Source organism: Thermobia domestica, chromosome 15 (genome assembly GCF_964235325.1).
Source record: "Thermobia domestica chromosome 15, izTheDome1.hap1.1, whole genome shotgun sequence".
In the NCBI taxonomy this organism is placed as follows: Eukaryota; Metazoa; Arthropoda; class Insecta; order Zygentoma; family Lepismatidae; genus Thermobia; species Thermobia domestica.
The window spans coordinates 23,833,359-23,859,898 of NC_137468.1; the positions used below are offsets into that span (position 1 = coordinate 23,833,359).

At 34.9% G+C, this 26,540-nt stretch overlaps 1 protein-coding gene across 4 annotated transcripts in view; it reads left to right on the forward strand.

Annotated features, from left to right (window-relative positions):
* The first annotated feature begins 769 nt into the window (after positions 1 to 769).
* Positions 770 to 26,540, forward strand: part of LOC145672120 (tumor protein p63-regulated gene 1-like protein) — a 55,834-nt gene continuing 30,063 nt past the window's right edge. For all 4 annotated transcript variants that reach the window (XM_081741398.1, XM_081741399.1, XM_081741400.1 and 1 more), the window contains exons 1-3: positions 770 to 1,165; positions 19,449 to 19,665; positions 21,609 to 21,785. In XM_081741398.1, the coding sequence (XP_081597524.1) occupies positions 844 to 1,165; positions 19,449 to 19,665; positions 21,609 to 21,785 (716 nt within the window). In that variant the 5' untranslated portion in view covers positions 770 to 843. The remainder of the gene's footprint in view (positions 1,166 to 19,448; positions 19,666 to 21,608; positions 21,786 to 26,540) is intronic.

Consider the following 26,540-nt stretch of genomic DNA (forward strand, 5'->3'; position numbering starts at 1 on the left):
CTGTAAAAACTTTTTTTAAGTATAATTTTCATGCATTAAGGCACAGAAAAGAAGTTCCTCTTATGGTGAATTTTAAGGTGAAATAATAATAATAATAATAATAATAATAATAATAATAATAATAATAATAATAATAATAATAATAATAATAATAATAATAATAATAATAATTTCTACAATACAGGGCATTACTAGTACAGCAGAGGATATTTGGTACAGATTTATTGTACGGCTCCGTAGATAAATCCTTTGCATATACACTTATTTTTCAGTATATCAACTCTACATCTTAAACAATCATTTTTTGAATGTGGACTTGCGTTCCTGTGTGGAGATTAACTTTAGGAGGGCTTCAGTGTGCGTACACGAAAAGAACTATTGTGCAAAAGACACTAAGCAACTTGTACTACAAGCTTAAAAAAAAAAAAAAAAAAAAAAAAACACGAATGCCATCTAACCACGACAATGCGTATAAATCTAAACGAGGATGTCGCAAAACACTGTATACGACATAAAAAACACTTTCACTACGTGTTGGCTTATGCATTTTTACGTTGCTAAGGACATTATAGATAATATCTTTGTATGTTTTAAATTGATCCACATTTGTGTTCCACTAATGATACGTCAGAACGACTCTGCATAAGGCCCAAGGTTTTTATTTTAACTGACCATAGGGTGACATCCTTAAAATTCCTATAATAAAACTGAATTTTAATAATCTGAGACGATACTAAAAACTAATTGCTCACTGTCATTGTCAGTGGCAGTCTTCTGCTGTGGTCGTGGTGATGTGTATTTGTATTTTACAGCAGGGGGAGTGGCTTCGTTATATCAGTAAAAATGGTAGATAGAGAGAAAAGTGTTGGAGAGTTTGCAAATAATGATGATTCGTTATTAGAAGATGGACCTACAGCCGAGTTCTATGGTGCTACGCTGCAAATACAGGATGCATATCGGCTGAGTCCTAGTCTAAGCAATGAACCGAGTGATAACGAGTCAGTGGCGAAATTACCGTTGACACCTGATTCGTTGTCAACTGATAGACTAGTGGTGAGGACAGGTGGTGATGGTCAAGATTATTCGCAACCAGAACACAATCTGAAACCAGTGGTATTAAGTGGTGCTGATGTTGTATCCCCGGTGAACTTTTCTCCTAAAAAAAGTAAGACAACCTCAATAATCTAGTTGCAATTGCAATCTACAGATTTTTCACTAGCATTTTTTTTTTAAGTAATAGCTAAAGATTATTTTTTTACTCTACTTCTATGGTTGTTCTTCGACAATAACATGAAGAATCGTGCAGAAATAACATAAAAAGGCAAATATTGGACTAATTTATTAACCTAGTATTTATGTGCATAATGATCTAATATAGAGTACCCATGCAGCAAATAGGAAGCCAGAGTAATTTCCGCCCCGCTAATAATAATTAAGGCAACGGGGAGCGCGGTGGCTCAGTGGTAGAGCGTTCACCTCCGGTGCTTGGGGTCCCTGGTTCGATCCCAGCTCGCGCCGTGTGGACTTTGTGGTGGACAAACACCGTGCTCGTGGGTTTTCTCGGGGCTCTCCCGTTTCCTCCCACTTTCTTCATTCCACCATTTCACTCATTTCTCATTATCACCGTCTCCTTTAGCCTAACCGGCATAACCGTGGGTCGTTAAACTTAAAAGAGATAATAATTAAGGCATTTATTCCGAAGTTGGTCGTCCGCCTTGTTTCTGGCTAAAAGCGTAATAATTGATTCCTTTGTGTACCAAAGTTTAATATGTCATTCGCACAGTATTGCCGAGCGAGTGTTAGCGAGTGAAGGCGGGTTAGAGCACGTTGTTTTCTGTCTTTATTACAGCTAAATGCGAAAGAGGACCTGTGCTGTAGAACCGTGGTGTTACGTTGGTACGTTACTTACCGTTACATTGAAAAGTACAACGGGTTGAGTTTACAGGAGAAATGCGGTAAGAAACAATGATTTGGGGTTCTTATGTGACGTTTAGATGTGTAAGTTTGGCACTAAATATCTGTTTAATATTAAAAAAAAAAGTTATGTAGAAGTGGGTACTATTTGCAACACGCGGAAGGTTTCTGTGATTCAGCAGCATGGTAGTCGTATAGGACGACAAATCTGTGCGTTGAATAAGATATTTCCGCATTGTGTTTTATAGAATTATATAAGCATAACGTAGAGAATCTGTTAATTTTTTGAGAACCGGGTCTAGTCACTGTTTTAGTCTGACTAAAGTCTTACCAGCTAACCTAACTTAAACTAACCAAACCCAACCTAAACCAATCTAATCTATTCTAAACTAACCTAACCTAACAATGTTATAATTGCTATATAATACCTATAATTGCTTTATTGTAGGTTTGAAACTGGAGGGATGACTCTAAACTTAAGCCAGTGCAACTTTCTTCACGGTTATTTGCTTACCGCATTTTCTACATTTTATTTTTAGATTTATTAAGCCGTAACTTTTACTTGCTTTTAATAGATTTTCCTGATTATCACCAGCCATGTTTACAAAACAAATATTCATTACATTCCCATAATCCTTCCATGACATAACCTTCCGCCAAGTAGTTCCCTTCGCTTGCCAAATAGTTGCGTTTATATAAGAAAACCGTTTATGTAAGAAAATAAACAAACTTTCGCTCTCCTTATACATTATCAAGCACACAAACAAGCAAATTATACATTTCTTCCCGGTAAATTTTCAAAATTTTGCTAGAAATGGACGACGAATTTTAGAACTTAACCTAGAATTAACGTCTTGTATGTTAAAAAACTTTAAAGAGTATCATCCAATACGAATTACATGAAATAAGCATCAGACTAAAGAAATGCTGAACTTCGAAATCTAATCAATGTCTCAGAGTGCAACGGGATATCCTAAGGGTCGACTTTGTAGTGCCCGCTTCAGTTAGTATCCTTACAGATAAAAATGACACTAGGCTCCATGTAGCGTAGTCGCTAACGCTCTAGCCTTCGGTGCGAGCGGTCTCGGATTCGGTTACTGGTGGGAGCACTCGGTCGAAAAAGTGTAAAAGGCTTTTTCAAGCCATCCATCCTGAATGAATGAATTTCCTCATTCACACTAGGCAAATGCCGGGGAGGTACCTAACTTATAGGTCCCAGGCCGCTTTGCTTCGCCCGCTTTACGCGTAATTTTTCAACTTCGTTTTATAGTTAAATGTTGGAATGTACCTTATACCTGACAGATTAAAGATAAGGAATTTCCTGTAAAAAAAATATCCTATGCATGAGTTTCTCAGTGTACTCTCGTTTCCTTCAACTTTCTTTGTTCCGCCATTTTATTTATTATCACCGTTTCTCTAGCCGACTTTTGCATAATTGTAGAGCACGTTCAAAGAGAGATACGGAGAAAATTTATATAACACAGATACTCATATTTCTCAGTTGTAGAGCTATCACCTCTGATGCGTGCTGGTTCGATTCCAGCTCGCACCAAGTGGGGTTAGTGGTGGACAAATATCGTGTGCGTGGGTTTTCTCGGACTTCTCCCGTTTACTCCCACTTTCTTCATTCTATCATTTCATTCATTTCTCATCATTACCGCCTCCCTTAGCCTCGGTGTATAATAGTGGAGCGTTAAGTTAAAAAAGAAAAAAATCCTTTACGATACAGACAGGTGTGTACTGTATGCCAGTCTCTCATTAGTTCGTGTGTTGTGAGCTGAGCATACATATTTTTTTATCTATGAATTTGGGAACACTTTTGGAAGGGAGAATGCAAACAAGATCTGACCAGGAAATGAATGTAGTAGAATTTTTGAAAACCTTGAGAAAGACCAAGTATTTTTAATAGTAAGTAAAGGTCTACTTATAATTAGTTTCCTCAGCACGAATCGTTTTATAAACCCAACGTTGCTGGACAAGTTACATCATATAACACGATTGGATCGTGTTGGGTTCGGTTCCAGTTCGGGGCAGCAGTTCTTATGGCCTGGAGGGTCTAATTTTTGTTCGAGCTAACCACTTTTTTGACTGGCAGAGTCTGATCCTTACCTAATCCCATTCGGGATAACCAAATCTTATAACTCTGCTGGAAACAACTCCCGTTCAATACAGCTTACCTGTGGTGGATTTTAGTAATTGGTGTGAAGAAGGCATTCGCAACAAAAAGATAATACTACAATAGAGAGTGCGCAAACCTCCAAGTTGGATCGCGAACCAAAATACTATTTCATTGAGGTTGCGACTGCGAGTGCCCACCATCCTTGCCACGCCTGCTGGTATCAGCGGAATAAGTGCAAGTCATTAGACATAACATCCAGCAACTCTGTAGTGATTGTGCAGAAATACTGTAAAGGTAATTGCACATAAAGAAATAGATAGTGTGTAAATTTTATTCGCTTAACACAGGTTTATAATACTTACGTTTACAACATTACAACATTTGTTAGTGATTTATTTAACATGTACCAACACACCATAAGCCCAAAACTTTATTAACGTGTAATTTATGCGAAGAGATTATTATATATTTTTATTTTATTCTTTCTTTCTTTAAGGAAGATGACGCACTACGAATGCCGGCTAAATTTTATATTACGCAATGCACTAGTATTAAACACACGCCATTTCGGTATCACACTTAACCACACTATAAATTGATGGATTTTGGGGGGGGGGGAATCATGTAGTCATTCTTACGAAGAAGATTTCTCCATGCTTCTTGTTGCTCGTTGGACAGTCATTATTTAGCTTCCGTGGAAGTTATTATTTTTCAATTCCAAGTGGAATTCACCCTTTTACTTGCATAAGTTCCTTGCTCATGCCTCGTTACTTACATGATTTCACATATTAAACGTTGTCTTGGTATACGAACATGGATTTTGTGTTAAATTTATATTTATATACCTGCGCAGATTTAGCTCACTCTTTTCATTATCAAACTTATTAAATCTTCAACGATTGCGAGGCAAAACTTTGATATTCTTCTCGGGCGTCACTGTAGCAGAACCAATCAACCGCCATAACCACTTAGAGTACCACTCGCGGCTTTTTTGCCTCAACGTCAGTATGTTTACGCTGAGCACACCAGAAAAGATTTTATAAATATTCATAATAAATATCTTTCATCAGAAATACAAACATCAAAGGGCGTTAAATAAGTTCACCATTAAAACAAAATAATTAAAGTGTTAAAAACAGTAAAAATATTTTACGATGGCATTTGAATTCAAGGGACTATTTTTTTTAGATTGTCATAGCCACTTTGCACCTCCTTTGTTCGGTGGACGGGAAGCACGAGTCATCACTCACAGGATTGCCAACTTATACAAAGATAAAACAAAAACACAGTTTGCGTCGACGAACAGTACATGAAGCCTCATTCCAATTCAGCCAACAGTAACTGGGAAATTTAAAATGGAATGGGAGTGAGGGGGGCCACACGCTCACAAATGGCGTGCGACATGGACGATGATCTTCTTTGAAGATTATCAGAACCCTGGGATCTTGGGTTTCCTCTTCTTAAATTTATTTTTCCGGTTATTATTCCTCTTGTTTCTTCCATGATTAACATTTGATTCATTATGATTCACTAACACTTTACACAAACGTAGATGGGCTTTTATTTTATGGGCTATTTACTTTAAATGGGCTTTCTTTTTTTTTTTTTTTTTGTGTGTGTGTGTATATGCGAAAATATAAAATTACATTTGTTTTTATAAGACAAGATTTCAATATAAGTTGAAAAATATTGATTATCTATTATATTTTCATTTTATATCATATACTATTCATATTCTATTTACTAACATCAAACTAATATATTTCTTACACCATTACTTATATCATAAATTTTTTTTTTTTTTTTTGTTTTTGTAAGTATCTGACTCGTATTACTACACCTCACACTAAATATTCTTATCATACTAAACACATAAAATTTTCAATATTTTGAGAAAAATGACACATGAAATGCAAAAATAACCTTTTCATCAATATATGCTTCCTTATAACTAATTCTCAAAATAACAATTCTTCAAACCTTTAATATACAACATTTAAATAACACTATATCAACTTACAAGTTAATTTTCAAATATAATGCAATAGTATAGTGACATGACATGAATATACGAAATGGGTTCTCTCATTAGTAAATAATTTTTCAAAACATATTACATATTAAAACTTTATTTTCGCACAATATTCAATAATATACGTTTCAGTCGAGATTCAATAAAATTTATCGGCGCCTTTAAGATTCACAGCTAAACTTTTACAACGTAATAATTCAGCTATGACTCTCTCTAATCACTCGACAAGATCTGCCTGGCTAAATTTTGAAGAAACCTACCCACAATGAATTATTTATTTTACCACCCTGAGATGAGGCTGAATTAAAGAATACAAAGTTAAAAACGTAAAATAATAAAGAATGGGATTTACCAAAATAGCTTACTCCGAGCATTACATAAATATAATGTTACCCAAATATATATATAAGGGGGGGGGGGAACCTCATCTCCATGACTTGGCATATTTCTTTGCTGGTTTTTCCATTACTTTGGAAAAGAAATATCAACGGCCATCTGGAAGTCGCATAGCGGGTCACAGATGCCTGCATAAATCATATGAAACAATTTTTTTTTTTTTTTTTTACTTTTCTTGTACTTGCTCATTTAGTGTCACATAAGGATTCTGTAGATTTACTAACGCAAATTCCAATACATCAGATGAGCATAAATTTTTACAGTACAGAAAATTCAAATACTTATCAATATCTAGCAATTTCTCTAAAATTTTATGTATTCGTTGGTTATTACTTCTCGATTGAACACTTTGAGACAAACATACTGGTGTTGTAGTTAATGCATTGCAAAGAACGGTTTCGACACTACTTTCTAGATCTGAATTTTTAAATTCGCTTGAAATTACATCATGATATTTCTCAGAACTATGTTTTACTGCTAAATCTAACCAAATTTTACGAGTTTGTTTCGTAGGTTTCCACACCTTAAGTCTATCCACTGAATGTGAACCAATTGATTTACCAGTTAAAGGATCTAACAATTCGAACACCTTTTCTGAATTTGATGGTTTGTTAACACAAAGATAGGGTCCCTTGAACACATTGAAAAATTTGGCGATTTTCTTGTCTGTTGCGGAACTTAAGTTTGTCTGTTTCAAAAAAACCAGATCATTCACCTGTATTTTATGTTTACTCTCCTGTTGTGAGTTATACCTTTCATTTCGCTTTCGGATCACTTCTTTTCTTTTAAAATCTGCCATTACCAATTTATTGTCCCAACTTTCATTATCGTTTTCGTTCGTATCATTCGTAAAAATGCCAAAATGTTCGAAGATAGGTTTTTCAGCCTGTATGTTCAAATGTAAACTGGCTGGACTCGCGCCAAGACTGCTAGATATAGAATAGTTCAGCAACACAACGACTTGTGGTATAAATTTCTCCCAAGAACCATGATCATCTTTACAAAACAGTCTAAACAGCCTGTTCGTGTCCCGATGGATTCTCTCCACCGCGTTCGACGCCGGATGGTAAGGCGTTGAATAAAATATCTTAACACCATATTCTTCCATTTTCTGTTTAAAGTTTTTAGAGATAAAACAACTACCATTGTCCGCCAATATAGCTGAAGGTATTCCTAAATGCACGAAGTACAATGTCTCCAAACATTTAACTACGCACTTCGTAGTAGCGTTCCGGATCGGATAAAGAACAAGGTAACGAGTAAAGACATCCAAAACTGAGAGTATAAATTATACTTTGAGGGAGATGGCACAAGAGGTCCGATAATGTCAATCGAAATTAATCTCCTAGGGCCTTTCACCTGTATGGTTTCTAAAGGTCTCGCCGGGGGTCGAGTATCGACTTTAGTTCGTTTACACTCGAGACAATCGTTAATATAGTTCATCACGTCTCGCCGCATAGATTTCCAATAACAGATCTCACTGATAAAGCTTACAGTTCTTTCGCACCCGAAATGTCCACGGTTATTATGCATTTCTTCAATTACCAGATTTACTAAAGATGGTGGGATGCAAATTCTCCAACTATTGGGAAAGTGAAAGTTCTTATACAACAATATACCATTTTCTAATTTGTAGAATTTCTCTACATTTCTATTTTGCATCTTACTGTAGGGATCGTTTGGTTTCTCTAGAAATTTGATAATTTTATTATACTCAGGATGTTCCTTTTGTTTTTCAGTTAACTCTCCTGGTGTGAGATTTCTGAAGAATGATGGAAGTACTTCTAAATTGTTTATATCCAGAATTTCACTAGGAGGAGCTAAAACTATCCTGGACAATGCATCACTGGCTACATTTTCACTACCTGAAATGTGCGTTATTTCTAAATCAAATCCCTGTAGTTCAAGACTCCACCGAGCCAAACGAGAGGTCCAATGGCGAATTTTATTCAAAAACACTAATGAGTTATGGTCTGTGTAAACTTTCACATGATGGCCATATAATAAATGTCCCCATTTACGTACAGCTGTAACGATTGCATACGCCTCTAATTCTGTAATAGTGAAATTTCGTTGTGCACTATTCAAAGTTTTACTGTAAAAACCAAGTATGTGTTTTTCACCGTTAACTTCTTGAAATAATATATTTCCCACTGCTACCAAGGAACTGTCTGTCACTAAACAAAAATCGTGATCTAACAGCGGATGATTTAACAACACTTCTTCAGCTAACGATGCTTTTAACTTAGTGAAACTTTGATCACATTCGTCAGTCCAAACCCATTTTTTATTCTTTTTCAGAAGTTCAAACAATGGATTGGCTAAATGAGCGAAATGATATACAAATTTTGAACACCACTCGAACAAACCTAACACTCGCTTAAGTTCCTTTACATTTTTCGGACGAGGCAATGTTCGAATTGTTTCTACATACGACGGATCCTTTTTCACGCCTTCAGGTGTGACTACGAAACCAAGAAATTGAAAACTCGTATTGCAAAATGAAGATTTCTTTAAATTTACAGTCATATTGGCTTCTTCTAATTTTGTAAACAACAAATTTAAAATTTCTAACTGTTCATCGAAAGAAAATGTTGGTACAGAAATGTCATCGATGTACGTAACTAATTTGTCAAACAATGCATGGCCTAAGACAACCAAAAGACAAGCCATTAATCCTACACCTCCATTTGCATATCCAAAAGGGATAGATGTAAATCTATACATTTTGCCATTCCACGAGAAGGCTGTGTAATCTCTACAATTTTCAGAAATTGGAACTTGTGTATAACTTCCTACTAAATCAATATTTGAAACATACTTCGCACCTTGAAACTTTAACAACAAATCATCAATTTTATTTACCTTTAATTGTTTTATTTTTACATGCTTGTTCAAGACAGTTAAATCGACTACCACTCGCATTTTACTAGTGTTTTTCTTTGGCACGCAAAAGATTGGGTGAGAATGGATTGGCACACAAGATTCTATTACGCCACATTGTAACCACTCATCGATTTGCGAATCAATATGTTCTTTGAATTTATATGGTAATGTATACTGCCTTTTAACCAAAGGTTGATCAGTGTCTACCTCAATTTCATATTCAAATTTGGTACAACGTCCGGGAATATTTTTAAAAATTTTCCTATGTTTCAACAACAATTTGAACAATTTCTCTTTCTCAAAATCAGACAATTGTGCTTCCATAACCCTTTCCCGTATTTCTGAAATTGGAACAAATTCACTTTCAATTTTACTATCAAATGTATTACAAACTGCAGCTCTATCTAACGATTTACAATGCGATTTTTCGATCTCACAGTCTATCTCTGAAATTTGCTGTGAATAGTAATCAAACAAAAATTTATCTTCGTTAGCAACTTCTAGATTTAACACTTTCATTTCTTTTTCATTACTACAAGAATTACGAATTTTATTATAAGCTTGATCAGAAAGAACAACATGATTAACCCATTCTTTTTCTAATTTTTGTTTTTCACTTACCAAATTATTTACTATGGGACACTCTACATTTACCTTTCCAATTTCAAATAAAATTTCTGATTCATCATCACTGTCGCTAGTAACATTCATTTTTGCTTCAATACCAACTTGAGATACAAAATTTACCTTTTTCTCTACATCACCTTTAGTCAGAATTTTTGTAACTTTCATATTGTCAGCTTGAGCACCTAGCATAGGTACGTTAACAATTTCTCCTTCCTTTTCAACCGTAATAGAATTATCACCAAAATCTATCTTTGCCTTGGATTGTGTGAGAAAATTTCTACCCAATAAGCATTCAGTATTCAAATCAGAGACAACTAGCACACGTACGTCAAAACTAACTTTCCCTATTTCAATACACAATATTGTTTCACCTTGCACCTGTTTCTTTTTCTTACCTGAAAAATCCACCAACAAAATATGTGGAGCTGGTCGCAAGTGAGGGTGTGATATAATTGACGCTATACGTTTCCATGTCTCTAACGACAAAATACTAACCGAAGCTCCAGAGTCACACAAGGCTACTACCGGTTGATTTAAAATATGTACTTTTATTTCAGCTGACCTAGCTTGGCTATTAAATTTCTGTTCTTCATCACTACTTTCAGATGAATCAGTGTCCCAGCTTACTACATTCACTACATTCTTTCCAATTACAACAAGCTCGCATTGCGAATCATTGAGTGCATTTTGACTTTCAGTACTAAAATTACCATTTACATTACCAACTCTGCCAACCGCACTCGCGTTGGAGAGCAACTTTAGTTTAAAGTTTGATCTTTGTTTTGAGGAAACATAACTCTTGGGCTATAATACGGAAATTGTGGTGCAGATTGAGTATATGTAGACATTGGCTGTGTTCGGTTCATACCTTCATCATGGTTACTATTTACAAAGCTCACTCTTTCGTTTTGATTTGAATTTTCATACTCGTGATCATCTTCGTAATTGCTACGATTATTACCCTGACCTTCATTGCGATCATTATTCCTTCTGTGATTATTCTTACCTTTGTTCCAATAGAACTTTCTCTTGTTCGGAGTTCCCTTTCTTCTGGGTCCGTCAAACTTACCTTTACCTGAGTTTTTGTGGTTTTCATTACCATAATTTCCCCTCTTATTAAAATTCTCGTAATTCCCTTGCACTTCGTCTACCTGATTGACACGTACAGTTCTACCATGAAAGTTGTTTCTATCGTTAGTATTTCTACTGTCATAATACAGTGCTTCAAGATTTTGTATGGCTGTTAAAAATGAACTGAAATCTAAATTTGGGAACAACGCTAATTGTCGTCGGTAAGAAATAGGGATCAACTGTTTAATTGTGTTCACAATAAAAGTATCCGGTATATTAGGTGACAAACCACGTATCTTATTGAACCTTTTGTGAACGAAATCGGAAACCGTACCATCAGTTTTCGGATTGAACGCTTGCGATTGCAACACTGAGAGTTTGCTTGCGATGACTTGTTCAGAACCAAATTGAGCTTTGAATTCTTTAGTGAAATCTTTAAATGAACGAAATGTACCTAATTTTGACTTGTACCACTCACGAGCGTTACCGGTAAAAATAAACCCTAATACATCTAAATATTGGGATTCAGGTACGTCTACAGCGTGCGCTGCGATCTTAAACTGCTCTAAAAACGAAGCTGGTGACTCATCATCTTCTAAACCAGAAAATTTCGGGAACATTTCGATGTCACCGTGACGCAATATTCGTCGTTTAGCCCTTTTTACGTCACCCCTATCTGATTTTCTTACTTTAATACGCTTCTTTAGTTTTGTTGTCTCACTAGCTGTCGAAGAACTACAATCTGTTTGGTTGGCACTACTAGTTTCTTCCTTACTGCTGTATTTCGACTTAAGACTACTCCTATCATCACCGGATATACTTAATCTACGCCAATTACGCTCACTCACTTCTCTGCTAGCGCTCTCCGCTAATGAGGTTAACTTCGTTTGGGTTTCATCTACCTTAATTTCTAAACTTGACAACCTGTCACCTATTAAAGCAATATTTTGGTTCATATTAACGATATCAATACCAGGAGGGATAGCGTTCTGTGACAAAATATCAACCCTACTGTGCAAAACTACGACATTTCTTTCTAACTTATGGGTCGTATCATTTAATCCCACTAACATTTTTTCTTTATTTTCCAAATTATCTTCAATTTTATTTACTGACCCCTCGATTGCTTCAATTTTCTCAAAAGCTCGGTCCACCTTTTCTTCACATTTACCCAAATCGACCGTAATGTTCTGAAGTTCTTGATAATTCTGAAGTGTTTTCCCCCATATTTTCTCACATTTATCATTAACCTTTTCATATTTCTCATCTATTTCTTTGGATATTTGTTCATATCTACCTACGCATTCTTTTTTGAATATTTCTAATTGCACCTCGAGTTTATCGTCGATCTGTTGTTTTGTTGCCTCTGAGATTTCTAACATCTTGTTTTCTAAGGAATCATTGATCTCAACAATTTTGCTTTCTAAAGACTCATTAACTTTTTCAATTTTGTTTTCTAAAGATTCACGTAAATTTTGCATTTCTTTATTAGAAGCAGCACTTTTAGTTTCTAACGACTCGTGCAAAGTTTGCATTTCAGCTTTAATTGCCTCTAAAAGTGACTTAACGTTACTTGCATCCATTATTCACAGTTATGTAAAATTTCTAAGTACGAGTCAGATACTTTATACCTTTACGTTTCTACACATAAATCACTACTTTTTACATGTACGGTGAAGGAGTTCTGTTCCTGTTTCGGAGCGCCATTTTTATAACACGATTGGATCGTGTTGGGTTCGGTTCCAGTTCGGGGCAGCAGTTCTTATGGCCTGGAGGGTCTAATTTTTGTTCGAGCTAACCACTTTTGTGACTGGCAGAGTCTGATCCTTACCTAATCCCATTCGGGATAACCAAATCTTATAACTCTGCTGGAAACAACTCCCGTTCAATACAGCTTACCTGTGGTGGATTTTAGTAATTGGTGTGAAGAAGGCATTCGCAACAAAAAGATAATACTACAATAGAGAGTGCGCAAACCTCCAAGTTGGATCGCGAACCAAAATACTATTTCATTGAGGTTGCGACTGCGAGTGCCCACCATCCTTGCCACGCCTGCTGGTATCAGCGGAATAAGTGCAAGTCATTAGACATAACATCCAGCAACTCTGTAGTGATTGTGCAGAAATACTGTAAAGGTAATTGCACATAAAGAAATAGATAGTGTGTAAATTTTATTCGCTTAACACAGGTTTATAATACTTACGTTTACAACATTACAACATTTGTTAGTGATTTATTTAACATGTACCAACACACCATAAGCCCAAAACTTTATTAACGTGTAATTTATGCGAAGAGATTATTATATATTTTTATTTTATTCTTTCTTTCTTTAAGGAAGATGACGCACTACGAATGCCGGCTAAATTTTATATTACGCAATGCACTAGTATTAAACACACGCCATTTCGGTATCACACTTAACCACACTATAAATTGATGGATTTTGGGGGGGGGGGAATCATGTAGTCATTCTTACGAAGAAGATTTCTCCATGCTTCTTGTTGCTCGTTGGACAGTCATTATTTAGCTTCCGTGGAAGTTATTATTTTTCAATTCCAAGTGGAATTCACCCTTTTACTTGCATAAGTTCCTTGCTCATGCCTCGTTACTTACATGATTTCACATATTAAACGTTGTCTTGGTATACGAACATAGATTTTGTGTTAAATTTATATTTATATACCTGCGCAGATTTAGCTCACTCTTTTCATTATCAAACTTATTAAATCTTCAACGATTGCGAGGCAAAACTTTGATATTCTTCTCGGGCGTCACTGTAGCAGAACCAATCAACCGCCATAACCACTTAGAGTACCACTCGCGGCTTTTTTGCCTCAACGTCAGTATGTTTACGCTGAGCACACCAGAAAAGATTTTATAAATATTCATAATAAATATCTTTCATCAGAAATACAAACATCAAAGGGCGTTAAATAAGTTCACCATTAAAACAAAATAATTAAAGTGTTAAAAACAGTAAAAATATTTTACGATGGCATTTGAATTCAAGGGACTATTTTTTTTAGATTGTCATAGCCACTTTGCACCTCCTTTGTTCGGTGGACGGGAAGCACGAGTCATCACTCACAGGATTGCCAACTTATACAAAGATAAAACAAAAACACAGTTTGCGTCGACGAACAGTACATGAAGCCTCATTCCAATTCAGCCAACAGTAACTGGGAAATTTAAAATGGAATGGGAGTGAGGGGGGCCACACGCTCACAATCACTGTCAATTAACTTTTACTGTATACGGTAACTTACATTCTTCCACGTATAGTTTTAACCTCTTTAGCTTGTACGAGGAAGAATCAGTAACTAAAGTTAAAAGGCTGATATTTCTGGAATTTCGTGTGTTATAGATGAATGAGCAATGTGCTGTAATTTTAATATATGGAGTTGGCAACTGTGCAGAGTTTCAGCCACCCACACCTACAATGCTAGTTATAAGGTAAATGCAAATGGCGACTCGTTTGGAAAACTGGACTCGCGAAGAAGTCCGCTCAGTTATTCGATTTCTATGGGTGAAACTAGGGATGGCTACAAAGTTCCGGTGGAACCGTTTCCGGACCTGGATCCGAAAACTGTTCCGGAACCGGTTCCAGACCTGGATCCGAAAGACCCGTAAAGGAGGCACAAAGTTAACCTTCAAAACTGCAAAGAGGACCATGCGCTTGTGCCCCCAGAAAAAAAAAATTGGTCCAGCAGTGGGTGTTTAACCAAATGAGTTGGCCTGTTTAGCCAAATGAGACAAGCGGCCGCCGCCTGGGCGCCTGCCTGTCGGTTCCATTTCATCTAGCACACTGTTCACAGCCTGCCAGCAGCTCGGGTTTAGTGTAGGGATGGTCACAAAGTTTCGGTTCCAGCGGAACCGGTTCTGGAGATCCGGTTTTCAGAACCGGTTCCGGATTCGTTCAGACCCGAAAACCGGTTCCACCAGGAACCGATTCTGGCCATCCCTAGGTGAAACATGTTACCGTGGCCGAAATTCACCGGCAGGTGGTAGAAATTTACGGAGAGACTGTAATGTCTCGCCAGCATGTCGCAGAATGGTATCGAATGTTTGCGGCTGGTAGAGAAAACGTCACCAACAAAGAGCACAGTGGCCGACCCAGCACGGCATCAACAGATTTTGAACACCGCTCGTGTAGCAGAGCTGATTCAGGACGGATCTACAGGATGATCACGTTACAGCATCTGATGACAGAATTGGGAATCGTTCGTCTCATTGTGCACCAGGGTTGGCTGGCTTAATCCATTTTTTTTTTTTTTTAATGGTTTAAACCAAAAAACGAAAAATGTTCGTAAAAGTAAGTATTCGTAAAGTCTTGATGAAAACACATTTGTGGGTTATCACGTTTCACTCCCGTATATTATTCGTATTCGCTAAATTACCCATTCATTACTCAAAGAGATTATACTGCAAAAGCAACTTTTTTTTTTTTTTTTTTTTTTTTAAATATAAGTTTATGAATGTTTCTTTTGTGATTTTTTAATAGTGTTATATTTGTTATGCAATTGCAATCAAAGAAAAATTCTAAATGTTGTTTCGTTTTAATAATGTTTATTATTGATAAAATACATCGAAATGCTGTACTTTATTTCTGGGGGGCGGAAGCATACAAACCCCACAAGAGGAATTTATTCAAATCAGAAGTATCTTTGATATCTATTCATCTATAAATGGGTCAGAGCCAAAGTGGACTCAAATAATTCGTATCTGTATGCACTTTTCTTAGTGATATGCAAATTAAGTCGTTATATTTCTTTAACTTGGACTAAATTAGTTCTTCTGTACTCTAAAATAATATTTTGAAATTGTCTATATGTAATTCTGTATAATGGTTTCACTTGTGCACGTGTTTATCATTTTGTCCTGAAATGACTCTTGACAATCTATTAACAAGTATGTAAAGATCAGTGAAACGTATTTTTATGAGGAGTCCTTCTTGAGTGAGTCGGCAGACATATCGCACTTGTGGCCAATTAGAGTTCCGGTTTCGAGTTCAAATGGAGGACAATTTCCCTCGGATGTAAGTCGAGAAAGGGTTTGGATTCCGCTTTAAGCTTATGTGACCCCTTCCAGCACAACCCGATTGTTTAATAATAATACCAAGGTGAAACAAATTTATTTCTGTCCATATGTGATATAAATATATAGAGCAAATTATTTAAACCAAAAAAATCTGATTTAAACAAAAAAGAAAACTTCAATAAAAACCATGGTTTTTGCCAACCCTGTTGTGCACCGTATTTTGCAGGCAAGGAGGTGAAACACTTCGTAACAACGTTGCTTACAACGCAAGGACAGGATTTTTACCAGGAGGGAATCTTAAAACTCATTCCACGATGCGACAAGTGCCTCAGCCAATATGTAGACTATGTCGAAAAATAACCTAATGTATGTACTATCTGTTGGCTGTATTGGTTGTATGAAATAATATATAAACGTTTCACTGCAGGCTTTGTAACATTACTTTCTGATCATCCGTCATATATTCTGTGAATGAACCTTTATTAATAATCTGATGATTAATAATTAAAGGAATATTGCTCTAAAATGTTACTTGTGTTTCATATCTTTTGGCTAAAAATTTTAAACTTTTATCCTTAAAATCTCAGGTATCGCCATTACCTTGAATCCGTAGGAAACGATTCCTTGAATTCTGTTCTTAAATGAAATAGAAGGAAACAATGTACTGTACTTATGTTCAAATTAACATACCACTGTTTACAGTTTCGCATTAAATTACAAATTTTAGTTGAAGTTTTTGTTGAAAAACTATGCTGCTTAAGTATTATAAACATCACGTGACGTATGAAAAATTATTTAGCTTTAAAACTAAATCTGGTCTTTCCTGTTTCTATTTTACAGGTTCTGTCAAAGGGACGAATGGATTTCCAAATCGTTTAGCTAATATTTACTTAATCTGGCTTAGTTAATACTTAATATGCGTTTAATTAAATCATTCTACAGTACAAAACATCCCTAAGGATGTTTTAAAAGGACACCGGTCCGTATCAGATGATTTAAAAATTGCAAAATCTATAAAAGAAATTACAATTTTTCCGAATCGAAATTGATAAACAAATTGGCATAATATGTATGAAGGAAGAACCATTTTGTGAATTAGTTGGGAATGTGCATTTTTAGAAATATGTGAGCCTCGGATCGAACATCGAACCTATACCAATTGTAGTTTCCATTTTATATTTTGAGTGAAAGTAATCTATCAGATAATATGATGTGCAGTTCCGGGAAGAAAAGTAATCGGTAAATTGTTGGATGATGCCTATATGTATATGCATTGAGGAGATAATTCTAGTGTTTCTTTTTTAAAACAGCCCTCTACGAAATATAATGGAACAATATGGTTTTAGTAATATAGAAATAAATAATATAAGGATATGTGATGCGTATATGTTAATTATAATGTGTAAATTGATGATGAGGCTGTTAAAAGAATAATTGAATTAATCTTCAGTTAAACTATATATATGTATATTAATACGTTATTTTATTGGAAATGCATCTTCAAGTTGACATTACAAGGAATCGTAGACTGCCTTGTAGCTATGTCTGATATGAATAGAAGAGAGGATAGTGTTCTTTACTGTGGGAATCTCCATCCACACAACAATCTAATATATAAGAATTGCTAGAAATTATAATCACCTTCTTCCTCCTACACTATGGTGAGAGTGGGGAGCTGCATAGTTAAAGATGACAACGTTTGGTTAAGTTTATTTCAAAATCAACGATGGTTCGTTTGAGTTCACTCCTCGCACAGTCCAAAAATTCGGAGAGGGTTTTAACCAAGGATGTTATAAAATAGATGATCTGCCTATATGTATGTTCATCCTATTAAATTAATGAAGGAAGAAAGAAAAAAAAAAACGAGCATCGACAAGACTGATTGCCTACTCTCGTTTTCGGCATCGTCTGATTGGTTACTTTCGTTTCCGCCATGATTGTTGGCTCAAAACTCTGCGATCTTTTTGGGCGGAGTGGGCAGAGTAGGGGTGGCAAAACTGTGACGTATGACTTCAAGATTTTGTTGTAAGGGCAGATCCTCTATTTTATAAGATCCTTGGTTTTAACACTCCTAATAGCATTTTCTTTCTTCATTATTTTCATTAAGATACCTCGGGTTCCCATCTAGCTACTACTGTTACCAACTGTATTGTTCATTATTCACGGCATATTGTCTTCAGTGTCTGCGTATTCTTCGTCTGTACCTCAGAAAGTCCTTTGTCAACGGTCGCCATTTTCTGAAATGCATCTACTCACACACACTGGTACATGTTCCATTATAAAATTGGAGGTTCGGTGCGCAACTGGAGAAACTTCCACAATGAAGAACTCTATCAGCCATGCATGAAACTGACCATTAATACTCAAGCTGTGCAGGAAACGTCTATTAAATGTCAATTGGACTATGCAACATTTGAGAACATACTAATATTTATACGATATTTTAATAGAAATCAATTTAAATTTCATAAGTCCTTTTATAAAATTACATATTGTAACGCATTCATTACCCATTATCATCATCTTTGTCATCATATACAATTCTTATATTTTATCATATCATTCAATTCATTTATATCTCATTTTTCTAACTTTCGTAGAGGCTGTTCTCAAAACTAGAACATCTGTTTCTGTAAAGCTGCACATCCTACGTGGACAAAATATTAATATGATTGCAACAGCTCGAACTAATTTGATATATCTAGGTTTCATTTAAGTATCAAGTTCTAAATGTAAACACAAATACAGTTTTCAGTTGGTTTAGCTTCCGATGCTCAATCCAAAATTTAATCATTTACAAATTCATATTTCTAAACTATATTATCAATCGAAATTCCAAAATCTTCTAACATTTCATCTTTACTTTCAAAAACTAATTTGTTTAATACTTTCGATTCGATTTTTTTTTTCTTTTCATTCTTTTAAATTTAGGGGGCTGCGGTGGCTTAGTGGTAGAGCGTTCACCTCTGGTGCTTGAGGTCCCTGGTTCGATCCCAGCTCTCACCAATTGAACCTTGTGGTGGACAAACACCGTGTGCGTGGGTTTCCTCGGCGTCCTCCCGTTTCCTCCCACTTTCGTCATTCCACCATTTCATTCATTTCTCATCATCACCGTCTCCTTTAGCCTAACCGGCATAACCGTGGGAAGTAAAAACTTCAAGACTTTCTTTTAAATTTAGATCATATGATACGGACCGGAAAGCTTATTGCCACACTTCCAAATATCATGCGACGGCTTGGATTTAAAATAGCAGCGCATTACAATTAAATCTAACGAATGTGTGCTTCTTATCATAATTAAATTAACTTACATTTAGTAATGTTTATACACTTGTATGCTTTATTGTAATATATCATTTCTAGGTATTACGAGATCGTCAAATCAATCGAAGTGCCAACCAGTTCGAAATGATATGTTATGGCAACCTCAGAACCCGATGCCTCCTACAACAGAAGAGGAGGCGAGAGAATTTTTTACTTACCGTGATAGTCTGGTGCAAGATGCTGTGAAAGAATGTGCCAATAAACTAATCCTGGAAAATATTGACGGAGAAATGTTAGGGTCGTGGCTGCTAACTGAGTAAGTGAATATAAGTTAGTTAATAAGAAAAAAGAACGGAAAAATAATACGGAACGGGTTTAAAGGAGTAAGGTAGATGCCACTATGACGTGGTGGTTTATCTGTACAAGTTATCTCAAGTTACCTCTCCTGTAAGGGACTAGTTAACTGGTTCATGTATTCAGTCCAGTGGATCCCAACTGGCGTGTCGCGAAATTTTAGGTGAAGCATGTACTAATTAATCAATTTTGAGACAGATTGTACACTCCTGTTCACAAAATCCTAGAAGCCCTTTCAGAGACTTAAGACCAAAAAGGTAAGCCTAGATCCATCACAATTCCCACAGATCTATACAGAGGGAATTGCATTTTCCCTCCATTCTTTATATAGACACTAGCTGCAAGAAGTACTTGTACTCATGTACTTGCCAAGTGTGATGAGGCACTAAGTCTTCGTAAATAACTTATGAAGCTTGAAGATCGAGGGTTCGCAACTCGGTCTCAGATACTTTTTTGTATTAATTTTTAAACATAAAGATATGATGAAATACTTAAAAGTGTAATATTTGTTACACATTTAATTTCAGATTTAATGCTTTGGTGTTAAAATTGATGTTTATTGCTATATTTCATTGTTTTCTTTTTTTTAACTTATAGTTCCAAAACGGAATACGTATAAGATCTCTTGGTTTAAAATCTCTAGAATAATCAGTGACATTTGGATGGTTTTGAAATTTGACTGAAATAAACGCAAATAAGCAAGTAATTAGAAATTTATACACAAAACTAATTTTATATCTGATGAAATACGTTTCTACTGCAAACATATTTGATAACGAGGCGGGCAGTAGAAGGAAATGCCTTCTCTATGGCCAGAACTATTTTCAAGTTTATGGAGCGTTTAATGTGTAGAAAGGTTGTAGGCTGTATGATATTATGAGCTGAAGTAGGAAAACGTATAAAACGTGTAGCTGCAAACATGTACGTCTTGCAGCTAGTGTCTACATGAAGAACGGGGGGAAAATGAAATTTTCTCTGTACAGACCGCAGAGATTGTGATTTATTATTATTTTTTTATTTTTATTTATTTATTTATTTATTTTTTACTTAATCTCTGAAAGGGTTTCTAGGTTTTTGTGAAGAGAAGTGTCCCAGTCAACTTCTCCAGTGGCAGCAACAAAGGTGAATGCTTTTTAGAGTCAATATTTTTTAGAAACCTGTAGGGTTACACTATTACAATTCATACTATTATTAATAATAATTTACAATTCATACTATTATTAATAATAATAAAACAAACTAGTGTGTTGCTATATCGTAGTTCTTCAATAAAGTATGTCTTAAGTCAAGAAAGGTGGGACCCACTGATTTAATGTATTACGACTATCTTTAGACTTATTTCCATGTTACTGTGAGACAGATATACTGCATAATCATTACAATATTTCAAAAACTCGATTTTTATTCTTCTGGCAATAGTAAAGAATGCATCTTGCCTTATATTATGTTCCTACATGTTACGTATTTGATTATAGAGATTCCTTAGATGTGTGTATTTTCTGTCAAAAATATGTATAACATAGAAGGTAATTGACGTAACTGAGTCTATATAATATAGGTACAGTGGCATTGCCCCTGTTTCCCTGTGAGAGATCTGAAGTATTCCAAAGGGGAGATGGTGTTGAATGTATGTCAATGGCATTTTCTGTATCCTCACCCATATTAATTATTTACTGCACAGTCATCCCCAGCACTTATAATGTTTCATTGTCCGATCAAGACTTTTGGAACATCCTTTATATCTCATTATTGTGGATTTGTCAATCCTAAGTTATCTTCTCAATACGACATAAGGAAACTCATAACCTTTTGATATACTCCATAGATTGAAACAACTGGATAGAAAGTTATTTGTGATTTTTTTTTCTTTCTTAGATATTGATATTGGCATTGTTTTCTTTTCAGAATTAGTTTGTGGGACAATGAAAAGGAGCGCCTTATATTACTAACATCAAATACGTTAACGACAGTAAAATACGATTTTATTGCATTGAAGCAGCTGGAATATCGTAAAATTCCTCTTCAGAATATTGATACTCTAGTTATCGGAGATCTCATTTACCCATCAGGGTCTCTAGTGCCGTAAGTATTTCCAAGGACTATTTTCAGAAAGAATGCTTCATTTCACCTCCTTACATGTTATACATATGTATCCTATCACAAATTCTTCTATGTCGATATTTGTTGGTGTGCTTCTTACGGGTAGGCTTATTGGCGAGACACTTGCGGAGACGATCAAACACTCGCTTTTGTGAAAATTTTATCGTACTAATCACTTATTAGTCAACTGCTGTGATAGAAACATTACTTTTGTTAATTGCCGTAGAAGTAAAAATAAAACCAGCAGCATTGTCACTTGTATGGAATAGTGTAGCATTTATTTATTTTTAATCTAAAGGAAGTAGATGTATCACCCAAACAAAGTAGACACAGCTTTTATCACAACATTTGAAGTGAATAAGCTATTAAATTATTTGGATAAATATTGTAATATTCTTGTAGGTGTAGTCAATAACCACACGAGATTTAGCCCATTATCTTTTATTATAAAATGTATTATAAAGTTATTATACAAAGTCTCAATAAATCTATTATTAATTTAAATAGGTGTTTTCAATATTAGGTAGAAAGGGTCCCCTCAGGCATAAGATGTTGCCTTGGGTTGACAGGATGGTGTCTTATCCAAAAGCTGCTTGAGACGGGATTGGTGTCTCCTAATACAAAGCTGTTAGAAGGAGGTAGGATAGAGTCCCCTTGCACAAAATTGTCTCGGGGAGGGTAAGACTCCTTAACCCAAAGCGACCTCGGGAGTAGGGATTGTACATAAACGATCAGTACAGGCGCTCAAGCCAGACGCTCCTTTTAAGGCCTATCCTCGTGAAACTTCGGTTCTTCGGGCCTCTTCGTCTCTTCCGGTGTGACTTTCTTCTGTCTTGCTATTATTTATTTATGAATGGTAAAAACATGTATTCATAGTATGCTCATAGTAAAAACATGTGCTATATAGTATGGGTAGATGTACGAATCCTTGCAATATAGTCCGAACGCGATTAATGTGTCAATGATAAATATACCTAAATTCTGTTTAGTAATTTTCACTAAGTATTATTATGATAAAACTTGAAACATTGATAACCTATATAGTCATGTTGATTAAATAAGTAAAGATACGTTTAAAAGAACGTCACATGTTTTTATTTTTATTTTAAATAAATAAATTGAAAGATGTACGCTTTCAATATGGCAATCAAAACAATAGGTAGAGCTTTAGTGGTATTATATGCCAGATATTCCGATATCTGTGTCTAAAAGTCATACAATTTTGAACATTTTACGTGACTATTTAACTTGAATAGCTCCAAAACAAGTAGTTACGCTAGAATTAAAATTTAAAGAGTTGAAAATGTATAACTGGATCAGGAATAGAATCGAGGTCTCCGAGTAAACTTGCAGCTGTATTTTTGAGATTCGGCTTCAATTCTAGATCCAGTTGTGCATTTTTTAATTCTTTTAATTTCGCTGAATTTACGCCCAGCGGATATAACGTGAGAATAATCAACCGTTTTTCCCATTTATCGTATATCTATATCACCAGAAATTAGTTTCCTATTCAAATCGTGTTGAACATATCACATGACCCACTTCCCATATAAACATATTTTAGATGTCCATGATAAATATGAACTTCAAGAGATAAAGCACATTGTTACAATTTCATGACCCTGATATTAAAATACTATGCAATGATTTGATTATTCTAATTGACAATAAGCAAAAAGAATAGAAATGAGAATCGGGGGAAGGGGAGGAAGAAGATTAAATAAAGTCAAATTGAAACGATAGCATTTCAGTACGTTCTGATGATTAGTGTCGTGACAATATTATTAAGCCTAGGTTGGTTAGTACATGATTTTTCCGGTATCTAACTTGTAAGTTAACAGTAACGAACATAAATTAAAAAAGAAATGTAGAATTACTTTATGTTATAGTTTTGGCGCTGAAAATAAGAAGAAAAAATATGAAATTATTGTTGAAGTTATAAAATGGAAGGAAATTGTAACGCGACCGTACTTATGATTCTCTATATTTCTCAGATACATGTAATATTGAATTTAAAAGTCAGTGTTTCAATGTTTTAATTTACAAGGAGTTTTAATAGAGTGGTGCAACATAACAAGGTTAGTTATTGCAGTGAAGAGGCTACCTTCAGATATTTTCAAAATTTTATCAGTTGCTGACGAGTATAACTATAGGACAGCTTTTTCATTAACGTTCTTTTGACAAAGTATCATTATTTGTTCCGTTAGCCGAGCAGTTTTAAGGTTAAAGTTTTTTTTTCTTTCTTCAGTATATCAATGTGTTCATTTCAAAATAAAATAATAACTATTTACTTTAGAACTATATAATAATACTTTAATCTGTTTAGAAATAATTTGGGTTCGTCTTCCTTTATTTATATTTAATATACTGTATATAAAGAATATATCCATTCTAGTAGATAAGATTTTTACATTAAATATTGTTTTAAATTTTCACGAAGATTCTAATGAACTGTCAATATAATATAATATTTTTTTACATTGTTCGAAATAATTTACTTACTTTTGAGTTTACTCATATTTTACATATCTATGCCATTCGTCTAATATAGATGGTTTTTTTTTTCTGGTTGTCCAGACTCTTAATATTTTTTTTCTTTCTTTTCTGTAGAGGGTTGTATGAACTTTTATTATATTTAGTCACCCATTTAAGTAGCAAAAAAATATATAGTAAAGCACGATTATCTGTGGGCGGATGATCCGTGTTGCGGATTATCCACGAGTGCCGCGAAAAATTATTTTAATTACGAACCTAATAAATAAGTAAAATAATCCAAACCAACGACCGGAAAATATACAATAGGTTCTATAGTACGAAGGTTGAAAATTACTGACTGGTTTATTGTGCATCGTAATCCTATATGCCTTCTCGGAATTTCTGGATGATTGGCAGACTCTTCAGACTCTTGCTCTTTTGTTTTGATCATGGCTTTCATATTCTCTGATCACTGACCTTGACGACCCGAACAATACAAACAATAAAACATAGTTTTTATGCTGAAATACGATTTTTTTTTTTTTTTTTTTTCATGTTTGCACCTTATTTTTGGTCTTTTTCAAGTTATCTGTGATTTTCACTATCCGTGGTGTCCTTGCCACCCAATTCTGCGGGTAATCGGTGCTTTACTGTGTATTAACTCGAGAGTTGTTTGTATATACATTTTGTTTTATTGTTCCTTTGTATTTTACACAGTTCTTGTATCTATATCTTTAAGTTGGTTTGTAATATTTTTTCTTCATGTCGAGTTCACAGATTGTTTTCATATATTTTTTTAAAGCAGATTTTCTTTATGTAAAGAATCAGTAAATTTAAATTGAAATTTTTAAAAATAATTAAATAAAAATAATAACTTGATTTCTGGATAAGTGTTTGTACTATGGTCAATCTACTCGTGCGGGTAATGAATGGCATGAATAGGCATTAGGATCTGGAAATTTAATTAATAAGCTAATAAAGAAACTATCTGGATCGGTAAGGAATTTTCTGCTCCCAAAATTGTGTAAATCTGTCTTAGTAGTAATGAAAACTGTTTGCTAGATATATTCGTAGCCAAATGGCTATTGTGCGTGTTTTCTAAAAGAGTGGTCTCTAGTTTGATTCCTGAGAGGATTCTTGTCTCGGATACTAATTCGAGGATTGGTTCGGATCCCACTTTAAATAATAGTTCCCTTCTCATGTAGTCTCGGTGCTGAGAAAGAATTCCAACTTTGTCACCGGAAACATCTGTGTTTGCGTTTTCCGTTACTGTTATTAAATTGTGATTTCTAACAGGAAAGTGTAGATATTAGATTTGGCGCCCACCAACCAAAGAATATTTACGACCTCGGATGGATAAAGACGATGATCAAGGAGGGTAAAGAAATTTACCTTCCACAGCCTTTGCTTCTTCTGAGCAACCATCAGTACTTAGTCATTACTAATTTTATTTGAAACGCTGCTGTGTGAATTACAGTATGCTTATGAATTTTGGATCTTCATTTTGTTTTTCTTCTTCTTTTTTTTTAATAAATTATTTTTAAGGGTGTTCTTCGAAATTTATGGCATATTTTATATTTTTCTTCAAATATTGTAACTTTTTTTTCTTTCTTTAAAGTGTTTACAAAGTGCGATTATGATAGGAAAATTTAATAATGCATTTGTACGTCACTTCATACATGGTCTAAGCATGTTACACATAAGAGCAAACCCTACAATTATTAAGGTTTACAAATAAAAGATCTGAGTTAGTATTCATCGGTTCTTGACTGAAAAAGATGTGTGCGCGTGTGAACTGTAAGTTGCTTATATTGTAAGAATCAAAGTTATGTTTTCAGCTAATCATCTGTAACTTTCCCTTTTTGGCAGTAAGTTTTGAATTGTCACTGAAAGTGGTACTTACATTTATTAATGGTCTGTTGACTCCTCCCCTCGTGATAGCAGGTAAACTTTTTCTCTAGGCTCTATTTTGTATCCAGTGAATTATTGACACGAGTTAAAACTTAAATAATAATCATATCACGAAAATAATTCCCTGGGAATCAATCCAAATGTGTCTCCCTCTATCTAACCATACATATTTTTATATGGTACTGAGTACAGTAAATCCTTGTAAGCACATCGGACGGAAAAGTAAGTTATTCCCTCCAGAGCTAACATTGATGGTTTTTCATCACACTTACTTTTGGCTTGGCTTCGTTCGCAGATTCCATAAAATCCTTTTTCCCTTGAAATCACAGCCGTCATAGGTGTTCTGTATAT